At 40.4% G+C, this 16,202-nt stretch overlaps 1 protein-coding gene across 4 annotated transcripts in view; it reads right to left on the minus strand.

Moving 5' to 3' along the window:
- Window positions 1–16,202, minus strand: part of PDE4DIP (phosphodiesterase 4D interacting protein) — a 194,668-nt gene that overhangs the window by 123,015 nt on the left and 55,451 nt on the right. For all 4 annotated transcript variants that reach the window (XM_072967889.1, XM_072967890.1, XM_072967888.1 and 1 more), the window contains exon 4: window positions 7,641–7,751. In XM_072967889.1, the coding sequence (XP_072823990.1) occupies window positions 7,641–7,751 (111 nt within the window). The remainder of the gene's footprint in view (window positions 1–7,640; window positions 7,752–16,202) is intronic.

Consider the following 16,202-nt stretch of genomic DNA (forward strand, 5'->3'; position numbering starts at 1 on the left):
GATTTTCCACCCATCTACTCTGTTCAGTTGGGTTAGAGATGCCTCATTTGAGTTCCCTTATACCTTGTACAATCTCTATTCTTGCCTTCTACCATACTCTACCACTTGTGTCTTACTCATCTTTGAAGCCCCAAATTCCAGAGAGTACTTGGAATATAGTAGGAACCCAGTTAATGTTTATTTATGAATGAGTGGATAAATCCAGATCTCCATGATCTGTCCCTGCTTACCTTTGCAGTCATCTTACCACATCACAACCCGCGTTATCCCACATTCTAGTCATACTGAAAGACCTGAAGTGCACCCAGCACACAATGCTTTTTCACCCTTTTGTGGCTTTGTAAATGCCACTTCTTCTGTCTGAAATGCTTTCCCGTATTCTTTGTTCTGTTATTACTTTTTAAGATTCAATTCAAACTTCATATGCTTAGCAAAGCCTTTCCCGGTAGATTTCATTGTTCTCCTGAGTACTACAGAGCAGTCTGTACATGCCTCTATGGAGTCCTTCTTACACTATTTTTATTTATTTGTTGATAACTCCACCAGCATCGAGCACAGTAGCTGGCATACAGTAGTCAAGAGATGTTTGAATTAATAAATGCATGTGTACAGACATGAGTCAATGAATGGCCAAAGTGTTAATGCAGATGAGGTAAGCATTTGAGACAGGAATTTACAATGCCTATTTTTTCAACTGCATTAGACTTCTTTGATCAGTGTGTCAACCTGGATGTACATAACTAATAGGAAGAAGAAGTGGTTTGTGATAAGTTCTTGCAGAAGTATAAATGATGGAGACACACTTAAGAAGAAGGTTGAAAGTGGTTTAGAAATTAAATCAGGTGCCAGGATTTAGTTTTAGATTTGTGTCCCAGTGATTGAAAGAAAAGATCTTAAGTATTCAAAAATTTCCTTGTCCCGCAGGTAAGTATTTTAAGCTATTTAAAAGCTCTCAAAACCAGAAGAGTTGTGTTAGTCAAAACCAGGAAAAAAAGTTGGTTTTGATCAAGTATTTCACAAAATATTAAAGTAATTATGGTAGCTATAGGAAAGTTGCTTTAACAATTTAATGTAATTAAATACATGAAGTGGAAAATTTACCATTTTAACCATCTTTAAGTATATAGTTCAATGCCATTAAGTACATTCACATTGTTGTGCAACCATCCATCTCTAGAACTTTTCCCCAACTGACTCTGTATCCATTAAACACTAATTCCCCATCCTCCATGCCCCCCACAGCCTCTGGCAACCACCATTCTACTCTCTCTGAATTTGACTGCTCGAGGTACCTCATATAAGTGGAATCATATAATATGCATCCTTTTGAGACTGGTTTATTTCACCTAGTATAACGTCCATAAAGTTCATCCATGTTGTAACATGTGTCAGAATTTCCTTCCTATTTAAGGCTGAATAATATTCTATTGTGTGTACATACCAATTTTGATTATCCATTCACCTGTCAATGGACACTTCCATTGTTTCTACCTTTTGGCTGTTGTGAGCAATATGATATGAATGTGGGTGTAAATATGTCTGGTCAAGTCCCTGCTTTCACTTATTTTGGGTATATATGTAGAATCTGAATTACTGGATCATATAATAATTCTATGCTCAATTTTTTAAAGAATTGTCATACCGTTTTCCACTGTGGCGACACTGTTTTATATTCCTAACCAGCTATACACAGGGTTTCCAATTGCTCCACATCCTGGCCAACATATGTTATTTTCTGGTTTTGTTTTGTTTTGTTTTAATAGCCATCCTAATGGGTGTGATGTTTAAAAAGTTTTTGACCAAGGACACAAATATTGGTTACAACTATCTAATGAATGAAATCTTCCTACTTTCTTCCTACTTCTACTCCCAAAACGATGAGGAAATGCACAAGCATGCCTTTAAGGATGTCAGTAAGCTGAGAAGGAGGAGTTAGCACATACCATATGTACAGATACGGACACACACAGACTATGTTCATACCAAGACTCCCACAGAACTGTTTAATAATAGCTTGGCCAATGTAGTCCTTGTTTCTCTCACTTTATTTACATTTCCCCCTTCCCTGCTATACACATTTCTTAAAGTTCACAGAAGTAAAATATAGGGGAAAAAATGCAGCAGCTAACTACACAAGGTATCCAACTATAAAAGGAAAACAGAGTCAGGTCTGTTAAATATAAGAAGAAAACCATTCACTCTGCTACAGCAGCTGCAACAGTCACTGTAGACAGTAATCTGAGAAGGTGTACCCTCTAGCATGTGTCTCCAGGTATGCAGGACAGTTAATCATCCTTTACATTTATTTAACATCTAACACACTAAACGTGTTTACATAGAGGGAAGAGGGCAGGGCAGGAATTCATGCCTCTATTTTAGGAAACTAAAGCTCTAAGAAGTTAAGAGTCAGGCCAAAGATGTGCACTAGGAAAAGGCAGATTTAGAATTCAAGTTCTCTGTTTGAGTCCAAAACTTATGTCCCTATATTTCAATATTCCTCAAAGATACTTTTCTTTCTGTAATAGCGTTCCACTGGTTCAAGTCAAGGTTCCTAAATCATGGAGCCTGATGGAATTCCTCTGAGACTTCAGCGAACTTTTGGGTGCTTAGCACACTAAGTAGCATGTATATTGTTACTCATCATATTTCCCAAAGCCTAAAGACATTAGGGTAGGGCTAAAGAAAATTAGTCATTGAGCAAAAGGAAATTTAATGAAAAGAGTAGATCTTATAAGTTCTCATCACAAGAAAAAAAATTTTTTTGAACTATGTGGAATGATGGATGTTAGCCAGACTTACTGTGGTGATCATCTCACAATATACATATATCAAATCATTATGTTGTACACTTGAAACTACTATATTAATTATATCTCTATTAAAAAGAAATATAGGTCTTAAAAAATAAACTGAATTTAGAATCAGACCAAGTGACCAGGTGTTAAACCGAGATGACAAAGAAGTTTGAAATATAACCAATCACAGTCATAAGAATAATTTTTGTGAAAGTAAAGGACTTACCACTAAATAAGATATTTTATTTAAAAGGTAACATACCTAGCCTTTTTTTTTTTTGAAGGAACATCTGTACTTGAGAGTAACGGTAACTTTGCTGCAATAGGGATACTTGGATTATACGATGTTATTTACATATGGGGCAAACTAAAATAAAGAATTGAGACAAATAGGACAAATGGCCCCAAATCCACTACTGAGGAAGAAGAAACTGATTTGGAATAAAAAATGGTCCAGACTGAATGTGTTTAGTAATCTGACTAACCTGGGTAATTTTGCCATCTCTCAATTTATCACAATGATGGCAAATATTTCCTGAGGACTTACTACCATGTGATAGGCACTGTGCTGATGTCAACTAATCCACTCATTTGATCCTCCTCCAGACCCTATATTACAACACCCTCTTCAGCTCAGAGAAATTGAAGTTTTGGTCCAAGTTAACTTAGGTAGCAAGTGGTAGAATCAAGACACCATCTCAGGTCTATCTGACTCATAAGAACTCTTAACTATTATGCCCAGTGACAGCAGAATAGCAGAAATAATGAAAATTTGGTAGGCAAGTAAAGTCAGTCCTCTGCTTACCCTGATTTTAAAAACTGAGCTGCAAAAATAAACTATGTGTAAACTTCAAAGTTTGCTTAGGAAAACATCCAATCTCAAAGATGAGAAACCACAGCTCAAAAAAGTCAGGCATTTTAAGGGCCCAAAAACAATGGAACACAACTCTTTCAACTCCTATCTAAAGGCCAAGTCCACTTTAACCTTCCTACATCAATTATGTCATATTTAAACATTGACTTTAGTCAGGATGATAATAACATTCAGTTTCTCCTGATGCTTTTATTATTGGATCTGGCCTTGTCAGATTTTAATTTCCATTCTTAGAATGGAATCTTAAATCTTTTAAAAAGCAAATCTTGAGCAGTAATAAGTTCACACAAGCTTAACAAGTGAGCAGTCATCATGTGGCAAAACACAGCGGATGGTGGTTTTGTGTGCTGTTCAGGGATCGGGTGTTTACTGTACAGAAAGGGATTTCAGAAATTCCAGGGTTGGGCATATTTCTAGCGGCGGCACACTCGGCTATCATGAGAAGATGCAGGATTAGATAATCAACAACATCGAGAAAGTCAGCCAAGTTGCCACCCAGAAATTATTCACCAGAGCAGCTGCAGTTCAGAAATGCTAACAAGCCAGTCTCCCTGGGAGTGGGCCATGCTCAGCTGTAGACCACTTACAGTGTTTCCTCACTTTACTTTGCTCCAGAATCACAAGCTGTATGTGCTGCGATGGTTTCTCCCTTCCTTGTTTTATGTATTAATTGTCTACCCCAAAATTGAACCTACAATTAATATCTGCTACCAAGAGGGGGCAGTGGTACCTAACTGTGTAGGTATATTCCCCAGTTGTTCTAGGTGGAGGGTAAGTAGCTTCTTCCTGTGTGTTTAATTTACAAAAATTGAAGCCTAAAGGATAGTTTAACTTAAACATTCAACAAGAAATATAGACAGTCTCACAGAACCAACTCTTATGTATAACTGAATACTATTTTATCAATCTATAGCTAAGTGTGAGTCTTAACATTATTTCTGAATTCTCTGAACAGCTTGAGAGAAATCCTTAACTCCTTTTTATTTACTTGCTTTGAAGCTGATACTTAAGTTTTTATATAACTCTCTAACTCTCACAATTTCTCTTAAAATTAAACACCTTTATATCTTCCTTTACAATTAAGAATTATGTCTATCTACTTTAGTCTCTCCCTCAGTCAGCTACACAAAGGAGGACTTGCCACTTGGAAAGAAAGAGACAGAACCCTCTCTCCAGTTCTTTTCTCCTGAAGTTTCCCCATTTCCCTTCTCTGTAGTCATCATGGCGGAATGCTTGATTGTCTTTCACTAAGACAGTAATTTTTCACTCTTTAAAAATATCTCAACGAAAATCTGCAGTAGTAAAAATATGTGAAATGATAAGATAATTACTATTCACAATAGATTTTTATTCCATGTATTTCACAAATGTCTGTTTTCTTTAAGAGAAGCATGCACACGAGCACCCAAATTATTGCAGATTCTAACTTAGTTGGGTGTGATTTGATACTTTTACTATATTTAAAGAAGAGTCCTTCCAACACGAAACAACAACAAAAAAAATCAAGCTAAGTTTAGTCACAGAACAGGACTCTGAATTCTTATCTGAACTACCTGACTTACCATGTGATGCACTGCCCATCACTCTCCGTGTCTCTTTGCCAATGTGGCTGCTAATTAATCGTCCTGACCTTGTGGAGTCACAAAGGCACTAAGAAGGATGAATGTACAACACATTCATGGAAATATGAGGGTGAGGTTAAAAGAACCAAACCTCTTTCTCATTTTAAAATATCAGAGTAACTACTACTACTAGTAGGCATATAACTACTACCTTTCATATATGTATGATGCTATGAAGTTTACAAAGTTCTTTGATATAAGTCTTCTTATTTAACCTTTCTGGCTGCTATTTATTCATACTCTCAACAAATAGTCTTCAGTGCCTACGGTGCTGTGCGTTATTCTTAATGCCAGTTCTACAGGGACTGGAACAGGCTTAGAGAGGCTAAGTGACTCGCCCAGGTCCCTAACTGTCCAGGGCTCCTGACTTCTGGTTTGTTAATCCCTTGTCCTTCCAACAAAACAGGACTGCCTTGGTTTCTATCAATCCCTCATCATTATATAGGGTGATAAGCTAATTTCAACCATAATGTTAATGATTGATAATGGCTTTATGTGTTCAGCTTCCCAAATAAGGGCATTTTTACCCAAAGCGGTTGGTGACTCCCAAATAATCACAGCCAAATGGGATGAGTAATGTGAGAGGTGAGTGGGACAAAAACATGGAGAGAAGGGAAAGGAGGGAACAGTAGTTTGAGATTCCTCAAATCATATGATGCCAGTAGCTGCCTGACTACTCGGCATTTAAGACCAGGAAGAAACAGGGCCATTTCTACCTCCTGAGTGGGAATGGAGTCTAACAAGGGTTGTCACCTCTGCATGTGACGGTGTCCTGTAGCCCACTTCCCCCGCTCTGCCTCCATGCAACTCCTATGATCTTCTTAATCACATTTCTCCAGGAGAGTAACACTGCCCTCTCACACCCGCCCAAAGTGTTCCCTGGAGAGCAGAGGGTGAGACAAAATGACTCAAGCAGTCATTTGATTCAAGCTAAAAAAATTCCTTTCCTCAAATTATCTAAGCAATTGCCCCTTCATTCTGCCTTGCTTTGGAATGAATGGGAAAACGTTCCTCCCTCTGCACAAGGAACAAATTCATTCACTACGCCTACGCCGAGGCAAATACTGCCACTCGTACTCCCCTCCACCATCCCTCTGAGTTACCCACCCTCACTTGGCAATGCCCTCCTTGACCCCTGGCCCCTGGCAGCTCCATTAAGGCACACTTACTACAGAGACATAAAAGACGAAAGATGAGTCTGGGTCAATTTCAGGGAAATACAAGTTAAAACATGGAAGTCTAGGAAAGACAGAGAATAGGGCTAAGTCCCTCAGATTTAGCTGTTCATCTTGGTTGAATTTAACAGTGGTTTGGGTCTCACAGCCGCCAGCTTTTCCTCTGATCCATGGTATTACCTAGCAGCCTGCAATGCCACCCAACCTTCTCGACAGGACAGGGCACACACAGATACTGATAGTAAGTGTATAGTCCTCTGGTGTAAACAGCTGGAGATTTAGAATCTCTGATGAAGTCAGAGGCCTTCAGCTCCAGGTCACTCAGGCCACTTCAGGTCCTGTTGCCCAGACACTAAGAAAGCCAAGGAAACCAACAATGTGGTAACCAGTTAGGAAGCTTAATCTTTGTAACCCCACTGTCCTTTTACCAAGGTGCTGTCTCATCTCACCCTCAACTCAGCCAATCCTCTCCATCTTCCTTCCCCACCTCACTCACCCATCAATCAAGACAGCCCTCCCTTCCAGGGAAGACGCTATTCCTGCTCCCACCCCACCCAAGGCGAGCCGCTGCTGTTCCTTCCATCAGTACCCTTTTCTTCATTTGAAGGTGAACTATCTTTAAAGATGAAAATGCCTAAGATTCTACCATAAAAGCTCATCTGCATAACCATCTTCAAAAACAAACATGAATTTCTCAAGGAACAGAAGTGTCCTCAGCCCCTGCCCTTTTCTCCGGAGCATCATTCCCTGCCCCCAGTGAGCCGGACCTACAAGGGCCCTTCTCTAAGCAGAGGTGTGACTTGAAAACTACCTGCTCCAGTCACCTCCGGGGCTTGCTGAAAAATGCAGATTCCTAAGCTCTCCCTCCCTTACTAAATCAGACTCCTTGGGGGCGAGGCATGGAATCTGCCCTTTGCACCAGCTCCCAAGGTGACTGTTCTACACAGTTCCACACCAGAGTTTGAGCTGATAGAATCCAGCTCCCTCTCTTTACAGAGTAGGAAAGCAGGAAAAACAGGCACAGAAGAGGGGAAATGGGCTTGTCCAAGGTCACCCGGCCTGGACCCCGCCTCCCTCGCTGACTGGCACAGCACAGCGCGCTCGGAACAGCGATGGAGCGACGGCGGGTCCTCCAGCAGCCCCGCCGGCCGGCGCCGCGGCCCCCAGCACTCACCCGCTTGTAGACGTCCTCCCGGCTGGCCTCATACTTCTGCTGCATGCGCTCCTCCAGGAAGTAGATGCGCAGCTTGAGGCTGAAGTTCTCCTTCTTCAGGTCATTGAGGTGCTGGGACAGAGTGCGATATCCATTAGACATGGTGGGCAACCCATGGGGAGGAGCATGCCCTGTCGCCCCCTCACCCCAGGAACGTGGTGCCGCTGCACCCGGGCATGAAGCGAGCCGGCTGCCACGCTGCCCAGGCTACGGCGACATGGCCCTGACGGCGGGCGCTCTCTCCCGGACGAGGGACTGGGCTCACTGCTCTGGGTGCCGGAGCGCAGCGCACTTTCCTTTTTTACCGCCGGAGATATTTGCGGAATCCCCGACAGAGGAACATGCTGCGTGAACTCAGACACAAGTGGTGTAACCCGACTCCAGGCTAGGACTCGGCCTTCACCCTCCCTGAGCCTCCTAGGCCCAACTGTAGGCAGTTACCAGTTTCTTGGAAAAGAGAAGGGGGCTGACTCCCAGAAGTTTCCAGGAGATGGAGAATGGGAGTAATTCAAGGTGATGGTGAAGTTGCCAAAAAGAGAAGGAAATGACGGTGTCTGTGTGTGTATGTAAGCTCCTGGTGGCTGATTTACACAACAAAACCAATGGAATGTGGCCAGAAGAGAGAAATAAGGTTGTTACAGAGAAAAGCATAAACACACAAAATGGTGCCCAGGTGTCAACTATCCCCTTTCTGTCAGGTGCAAATCTTTGAGCAACTAACCAGAGAGGGCTCTAATTTCCTTAGATGATCCAATAGCTCACCTCTAATCAGGTCCTTCCCAGTTTTTCTCCCTAGACCTTTCAAGCCCTGAGGCAGTTAAATAAATGACCTTTATTACCATGTCCCTTCCCTCCCCTCATACACACCAGCACCACCTCCAAAGAAAGAGAGAATCTTCTAGTTGGGTGGAATCTTTGCAAACTCTGTTTACCAGTTATACAAGCTCAAAGAGGCAAAGTCAAGGCTCCTCCCTCTAAGGAATGAGGAGAAAAAAGAGGGTGGGAGGTGAGGGAGGGCGGCGTCAGCCTGGAGCCCAGAGATTTCACCCAGTTACTAGTTCTTAACTCTGGCACCTGCCAAGTGGAGCCAGGCACTCATCACCAGATCCTGCTCGTGAAGCAATTTAAGATCCTTGAATGACAGCTGCAACATTAGCAGGAAGTATTATTTATACCACACCACACGGGACACTGAAGGTGACTGGGACACAACCCCACAGCACAGATACTAAACACAGGTCTCAGTTGCAGTAATACCAAGTTGAAAAAAAAATTCATATTAACATCCAATATAAAGGAAAGAAAAAGTTTATACTTAATTCAAGTACTCACTTCCTCCGCAACCTGCCAGCTCTTCACTCTTCTAATTCTTTCTTAATTCTTCATAACAATTCCAATAAACATTCCCTTTTGTACCCATGTTGGGCATGTGACGTACAAAGATGAAGACAGTCTCAACCCTCCAAGAGCGAGGAGGCCATACAAATACAGGTGTGTGTGTTTTGCACTATAGTCCTCCAGCCATGTTACTCAAACTGCTTACATTTTAAATTGCAACCTAGAATGTATGCACGTGCACGCACAGACACAAAACTGTCATACAAGTTCCGCACAGTCATGTTAACCTATGCACAATGCGCTCTGATACGTTCTGTTCCATTTCTCCTTCTGGGAGTGACCCACTCACTGAATTGATTTCATGACCCACTAATTAGTTTTGTCGTAAAGTCTGAAAAACACTGAATCTGTGGGAACCCAGAAGAGTGATTTAATTCTTACCGGGGTGGTGAGAGAAAGAAAGCGTCAACTAGGAGTTGCACTTGGCACTTTGCTTTGAAAGACAGAAAAGTTTTGAGTGAATAAAGTGGCCTCAGGAGGGCATTATTAGAACAGAGCATTCTCTCCGATAGGTTGGGATTATAAATAGGCAACACATTTCTTACCATAGACTATTGGTAACATAAAGCAACATATTCCTCATTTTAAAAAAAGAAGTACACATTTAAAAGGCACTGAGCTGTTTTCCTTAAATCTGTGCTCTTAGAATGTATGTGCTGCCGAAGCGAGCACCTGTGCTCTTAGAATAAGTGAATGCCATCCAGGCTTAGTTAGAAACAGTGAGGGAGAGAAAAGTCTAAATTAGAACTCAAGAAGATCCTTTTCTGGTCCCAGCTCTGTTACTAAATAGCTATATGACCTGGGAGTGCACTTCTCCAGAGGCCTAACTGTCCTCATTTATAAAATGAAGTGGTTGGAAACTAGGTGATTTTTAAGGACCTTTCCAGGTCTAAGCTCCTAGAGGAATAACCTAGTTATTCTTACCTCCATTTTGCACAGGGGGAACCAGGTGCCAGATTCTAGCTTAGAGTTTAATCATGCTTTTGATGCCTACTTGGATTCTTTCATCATGTAAGATAACTTAATAGAATTTTTATCGGAAGTGAAATGACATATGAATGCAGGTGTTCTCATCCAACCTAGATATTGCTTTCTCATCTAACCTAGGTATTTCAGCACATGAATGCCTGTTTCCTCTCATGCCCTATGATCCTTTCATCCCTGCCTCTCTGGCTTCTTCTCTGTTATTTGCTGGCTCTTTAAAATAAGTGCTTAAGTGATGATTAGTCCTTAGCCTTCTGATTCTTTTCTCTTTATACTTTCTCTTTCAGAGTTTGTCCACTTTTAGGGCAATCACTTTTGCCTCCCAAACAATCCCCAAATCTCCAACTGAGTTCTCTTACACAAAACCTAGCCCTACGTGTCCATCTCTTTGCGAGACAGCTCAACTTGAATGTGCTGTTCTCACAACAAACCTCATAGCAAAATCTTTGGCTACAGTTATCTATCGTGTCTTCCAGAATTCATCCAGTCATCTCTTCTCAGTATTATAGATTTAAAAAAAACAGCATTATTTTGAAAACATTATTTTCAAACTCAATCTTATCCTGTCATCTCCCTCCCTTAAAACCCTTCACAGGCATCTCTTCACTCTTAGAATAAAAGAAAAACCCATCACAGCTTCTCAAGACACCCCACCTTTTTTTTTCCCCCAAGTTCTTTTTTCAAGTTTAAATTTCACCTAAAGCCTCCCCTGCCACACCAGACTGGAAAGACTTCTTCCTCTTTTGAGCTCCTACAGCAAGTATTAACATTTGGCAGGTGTTCATCTTCTCCCTCGTGGTACTGCTTTTCTCTTGTCCTGCAGGGTTACGTACACCTTTTAGAGCTATTAACTCTTCATGTGTTTATATCGCTCCGACTAGTGTAAGCCACCCAAGGGCCAATAATTTCAATGTCTATCTATAGTCCTTCAGCTCCCAAAGCAGCCAAGAAGACCTCTCCAGTCAACTCATCCCATTGTGCAGTTTACAGTCACCTCAGTCAGACTCGAGTGTTTTGAGGACAGGCAAGGCATATTTGGTGTCTTTGTATTCTCACTGCACAACGTTTAGGAAGCGCTTCCTAAATATTTGTTGAATTAATGAGTAGATTAGTATTGCATATATTTCATCTTTTGTTGACGTGATGTGTTAAATATGGGCTAGCTGGTATTACTCTCAATAACCTTCCAATAATATAGAAAGATTTGTTTTAATAGTCCCAAAGAAGCCACATCTGCTAGAATGGCTACTGTAGAAAAATGATGTTTTGTTCACTTAAATTTCCAAGTTTATATGCCCATTTTGACCTTTCTCCAAAACTCCAATCTGTATCTAACTTCCTAGTAGAAATCTCCTCTCAAACAGAGATATCTCATACTTGTGGTATATTAGACTGAGTCCCTGATCTTTCCCAGGGCATATGTTCCTTCCCCATTGGACCCCACTTCACTTGTAACCTCTCAATATTTGCAGTTGCTTGGGCCCAAACCTTTGAGTTATTCTTGGCCCTTCTTTCTCCTACACATCATTTCAACTGTCTATAAATCTTATTATTTTTACTTCCAACTCATATAGACTCCATCTACCACCACTTCCACTGGAACCTCCGCCACTCAGGCCGAAGATACTGTGCTCTCTCCCCTCAATTATTTGAAGAGCCACTTAACTGGTCTGCTGCTCTCAACCTTGGTCCCCAATAGTGGATTCTTAGCACAGCAGCCACAGTGAAACTTAACATATGTCAGATTACTCCTCTGCTGGAAACCCCCAATGGCTTCCCAACTAACCGAGGGAGAAGAGCTAAACTGTCCCATTAGCCCATAGCCCATAAGGCCCAAGGCCCAGCATAATCTGGAGCCTCTCCCTTTGCCCTCTCTTTTGTTATTTTTTCCTACTACTCCCTCCTACACTCTGCTCTAACCACGCTGTTTCTTTTTACTGTTTCTCAAAAATAGCAGCACCCCCCTCCCAGGGCCTTTGAGCCTACTAATGTTCTGAGCGCAGGCTCTTTCTTTAGTTATGTGCATGATTCTCTTCCTCACCTTCAAGTCTTTGATCACATGTCACTTCCTCAGTGAGGTGACTGCCCTGTATAAAACTGTAAATCACCCTATGCATTCCAAATCTCCCTTCATTGTTTTTTTATCCCATAGCACTATATTCTAAAATATTATATTTACATATTTATTCTGTTTCTTGTCCATCTCTCCCCACTAGCATGTGAACTCTACAAGAAAGTCACAGCGTTGGCCTGCTTTGTTCACTGCTGTATCAACAGTACCCAGATTGCTGCCCGGCATATAGTAGGTGCTCAATAAATACTTGTTGAATAAAAGAATGGATGAATAACTGACCTGCTGACTTTGACCTCAGTGGATTTAATTGCAATAGCTCTTGTAGGATGAAGAGCGTATCTGAAGGTAATTTTATAAGTAAAACAAATTACTCTAACAGGCTAATTTTAATACATAAATGCAGAATCTGAACTTTGTACAAAAGGGAGTACTATATGACAAATAACAATCAAAGGGCAGTATAAACTGCATAAATAGTAAAAACTAGAGACATTAGGAAAGAGGCTACCAGAGAAGGTTCCACAGAGAACTGACATTTTAGCTCTCCCTTAAGGATGCATCAAGTTTGTACAGGCTTGTGGGAGAATACAAGGCAATGCAGAAGGTACAGAGAGCCAGCTGGACTAAAACAAAGGGCACGCACTGTCCTGTAACAGGGGCACAGGGAGGATAGAAAGGGAAGAACCATTTTAGGAAGATCCTGCAAGTCAGGGTGAGAAGCCTGAGTATGTTCCTTTAGGCAAACCCTGGCTCTCAGCCCAGAGAAAAGGTGAGGAGAAAGGCAGTGAGGGAGGGCCAGGAACGGTTACTGGGAAGATTGTTCATTTGCTTATTGCTTATGTTTTGTTTTTCTTGTTTGTGTTTTGTAGCTTTAATAAACAAAAACGCACATACCTGGGCTGCACACTAGACCTGCTAAATCAGGGCCTCTCAGGGCTTGGGATGAGCTCAGCACTGCTCAGGAAATAAACACTGCAGGTTCTTAAGCAAGGGGCCATGCTTCTATCTTTGTTCTTCCTTTCCTAACAGCACATCAAAATCTCTACTCTTCTCTTTAAACATTTTTTCCAAACATTAATGGCTACCCCCTGCTCTTTCCTTAATTTCTTCTTCCCGCTGCTTCTTAATGTATTAGTCCAGACTGGAAAGAAGACCTCAGTAAGAACTCAATCAATGCCAGCAATAGCAGGAGGATTACAGCCCAGCTGTTGTGTGTCACGCCCCATTAACATAACCAACTGTCAAGTCAGCCTTTAAAAAAGACTGCTTCACATTCGCTTAATCATATTCAGACCTCCCAGATAGTTCGTATAATGGAAATGCTTGAAAACATACTAATCTCTTACCAATCCCTCTTCTAAAAATAAAGTTCCCTGCCACTAAAAATGATTAATCATCTTAATTGACACTTTTTTCCAAATATAATAAAACTTCTGCAACTTAAATTCCACTTTGATACCTGTGATAATTCATATTTTTACATTTTTGTGAAAATAAAAATATTCTTAAATAATATAGTAAGCAGAGGAAAAGGAGAAGAGTGTTTTAAGTAACCCTTGACAATTAACTATCCACTTATAAATCGGCAGTCAGTATTATCACTATTATACATATTTACCTAGGTGGAGTAGCACATATTTGTGCAAAAAGCAATAGCTTTTGGACCAGGGAGATTTCAGATCAAATCTCAGCTCTGCTATTTTCGAATTGCGTGACTTTAGGAAAAATACTTAATAGTAATTAACTACAGGAAAGGAGTCAGGAGATTGGGATCCAGGTAGACTATTAAGAGTATTACAATTGTATCTCTAGTAGGAACTACTGTTTTTCAATTTGAGGCAAATAGAGTGAAAATAATATGTGTTAAAATTTATATATTGGATATATGGACAAATGTTTTATTGTTCTTTGTATATTCTTGTTGTCTATGAAATAGTTTATTATTTTAAATGGAATAAAACTAGGAATTACAGGAAAGCAACTATTAAATAGATATAAGAATAAATTCTTGGGGGTAGAGTGTATAGCTCAGTGGTGGAGTGGGTGCTTGGCGTGCATGAGGTCCTGGGTTCAATCCCCAGTACCTCTATTGAGGGGGAAAAAAACCCGAATAGATTCTTTAGTAGAATCAGATGTAATGAATTTATTACCACACTCCATCCATACATCATACATCAAATATTTATTTAGCACTTATATTATGAGAGATAGGAAATTTTGACTGAAACTAAAGACTATTTGTCAGGGATATTATTTAAAATCTTCAGACATCAGCTAGGAGTTCTAGAGAATTTTCAGGGTCCATAGCCATCCTCAGAGTCTATGTTTGAAATATATTTTCTCACAGAAACAATATTACCAAAGGCAGTACCAATGGGAGCTCTATCACTTTTTGAGGACTCTCAGAGCACCACACCAGCTCTCTTACAGTAGACGCCTAAAAGGTAGTGGGAGAGCTCTGGTTGCCTCGTGCAGGAAGAGGAAGTGGAGATTAGTGAGCATAAGGAACATGGTACTTCCAAGACAAATCAGCAACAATGACCGGGACCTAAGAATGATCTTCTGCACACTTTGCTGTCATATTTTCAAAACAGCCCTTTGGGAAAGGCACACCCACGGCTGGAGAACACTTCCTGTCCTTTGGCACCCAGTGGAATCCAACAGGAACTCAACTTGGTTTGGATAGGAGGATAGGGGTAGACAGGAAGGGATGGGGCAGGGAGAAGGAGGAGGATCATTTGTTTCACGTATAAATATTTTACTGATAATACACCTATATGTCTGGGAGTCCCTATGCTTTTCTGATTAAAATCTAAGTTGAATACAAAAGTTTGATTACTGGCTGTTTTGAATTACTTAGACTTGTATTACAAAATTAAATAGAATAATGACACTATCTTCACAGCAACAATCACTTGCACAGTAGTTGACAATGTATAAAGCACTTCTATATATGTATTATTTCATTTTATCTTCATTATGACACTGTGAAGTAAGCAGATTAGAAATCATTATCCCCATTTTACTCTCCAGGAAAGCGAGACATCAAGAGGTTAGCTGACTTGCTCATCTAGAAAGTGGAGCACAGACTACAGGTTCCAACAGTCTGACCTCTATTTCATACTCATCAGGATTTTAATCATGACACTAAATGACCCCTGTGAATCTAGGATTCCCTTGTGAATAATAAGGTATTTCTGCTGCCACCTCAGGTCCCTGCATCTTTTCAAAAGTATTCTTCCTTGTGACCTTAGAGGATCTGACCACTTGAACCTACATAAAACATGGTTTTCTCCATTGTCAAGATGAATAAACCAAAGCTAGTCCTCAAAAGATTAAACATAAGGTTATTATGTGACCATATATGAGCCAGCAACTCCACTCCTGGGTATACACCCAAGAGAAATGAAACATATGTCCACACACAGTCTTGTATCTGAATGTTCACAGAAGCATCATTCACAAGAGTCAAAAAGGAGAAACATCCCAAATATCCAAAAACAGAAGAATAAATATAAAAAGTTTAGTATATCTGTACAATAGAGTATTACTCAGCTATAAAAAGGATAAAGTACTACAACATGGATGAACCTTGGAAACATTATACTAACGTGAAACAAGGCAGGCATAGAAAGTCATATATTGTATGATTCTATTTATATACAATTTTCAGACTAGGCAAATCCACAGAGAAAGCAGATGGGTGATTTCCATGGCCTGGGGGAAAAAGGAATGGTAAGTGACTACTAATGGGTATGATGGTTTTCTGGGTGTAATGAAAATGTCCTGGAACTAGAGTGGTAATTGTTGAACGAGTCACTGGAAATACTAAAACCATGGAATTGTATACTTTAAAAGGGTGAATTTCACGGTATGTGTAAATTACATTTTAATAAAGCTGTTACTTTAAAAAGAAAAAAACCAAAGCTGTGAAATCAAGTCCAGTACTTTGCTTTTACAAAGGATTTTTTATAATAAAGTTTCAGTTCAAATTCAATTCAATTCAATTCAGTTAAAAGTAAATGGTTTAGAACTACTTCTAAATGTGTATTAATCCTACTCAGATT

This window comes from Vicugna pacos, chromosome 9, assembly GCF_048564905.1.
Source record: "Vicugna pacos chromosome 9, VicPac4, whole genome shotgun sequence".
NCBI classification, from domain to species: Eukaryota; Metazoa; Chordata; class Mammalia; order Artiodactyla; family Camelidae; genus Vicugna; species Vicugna pacos.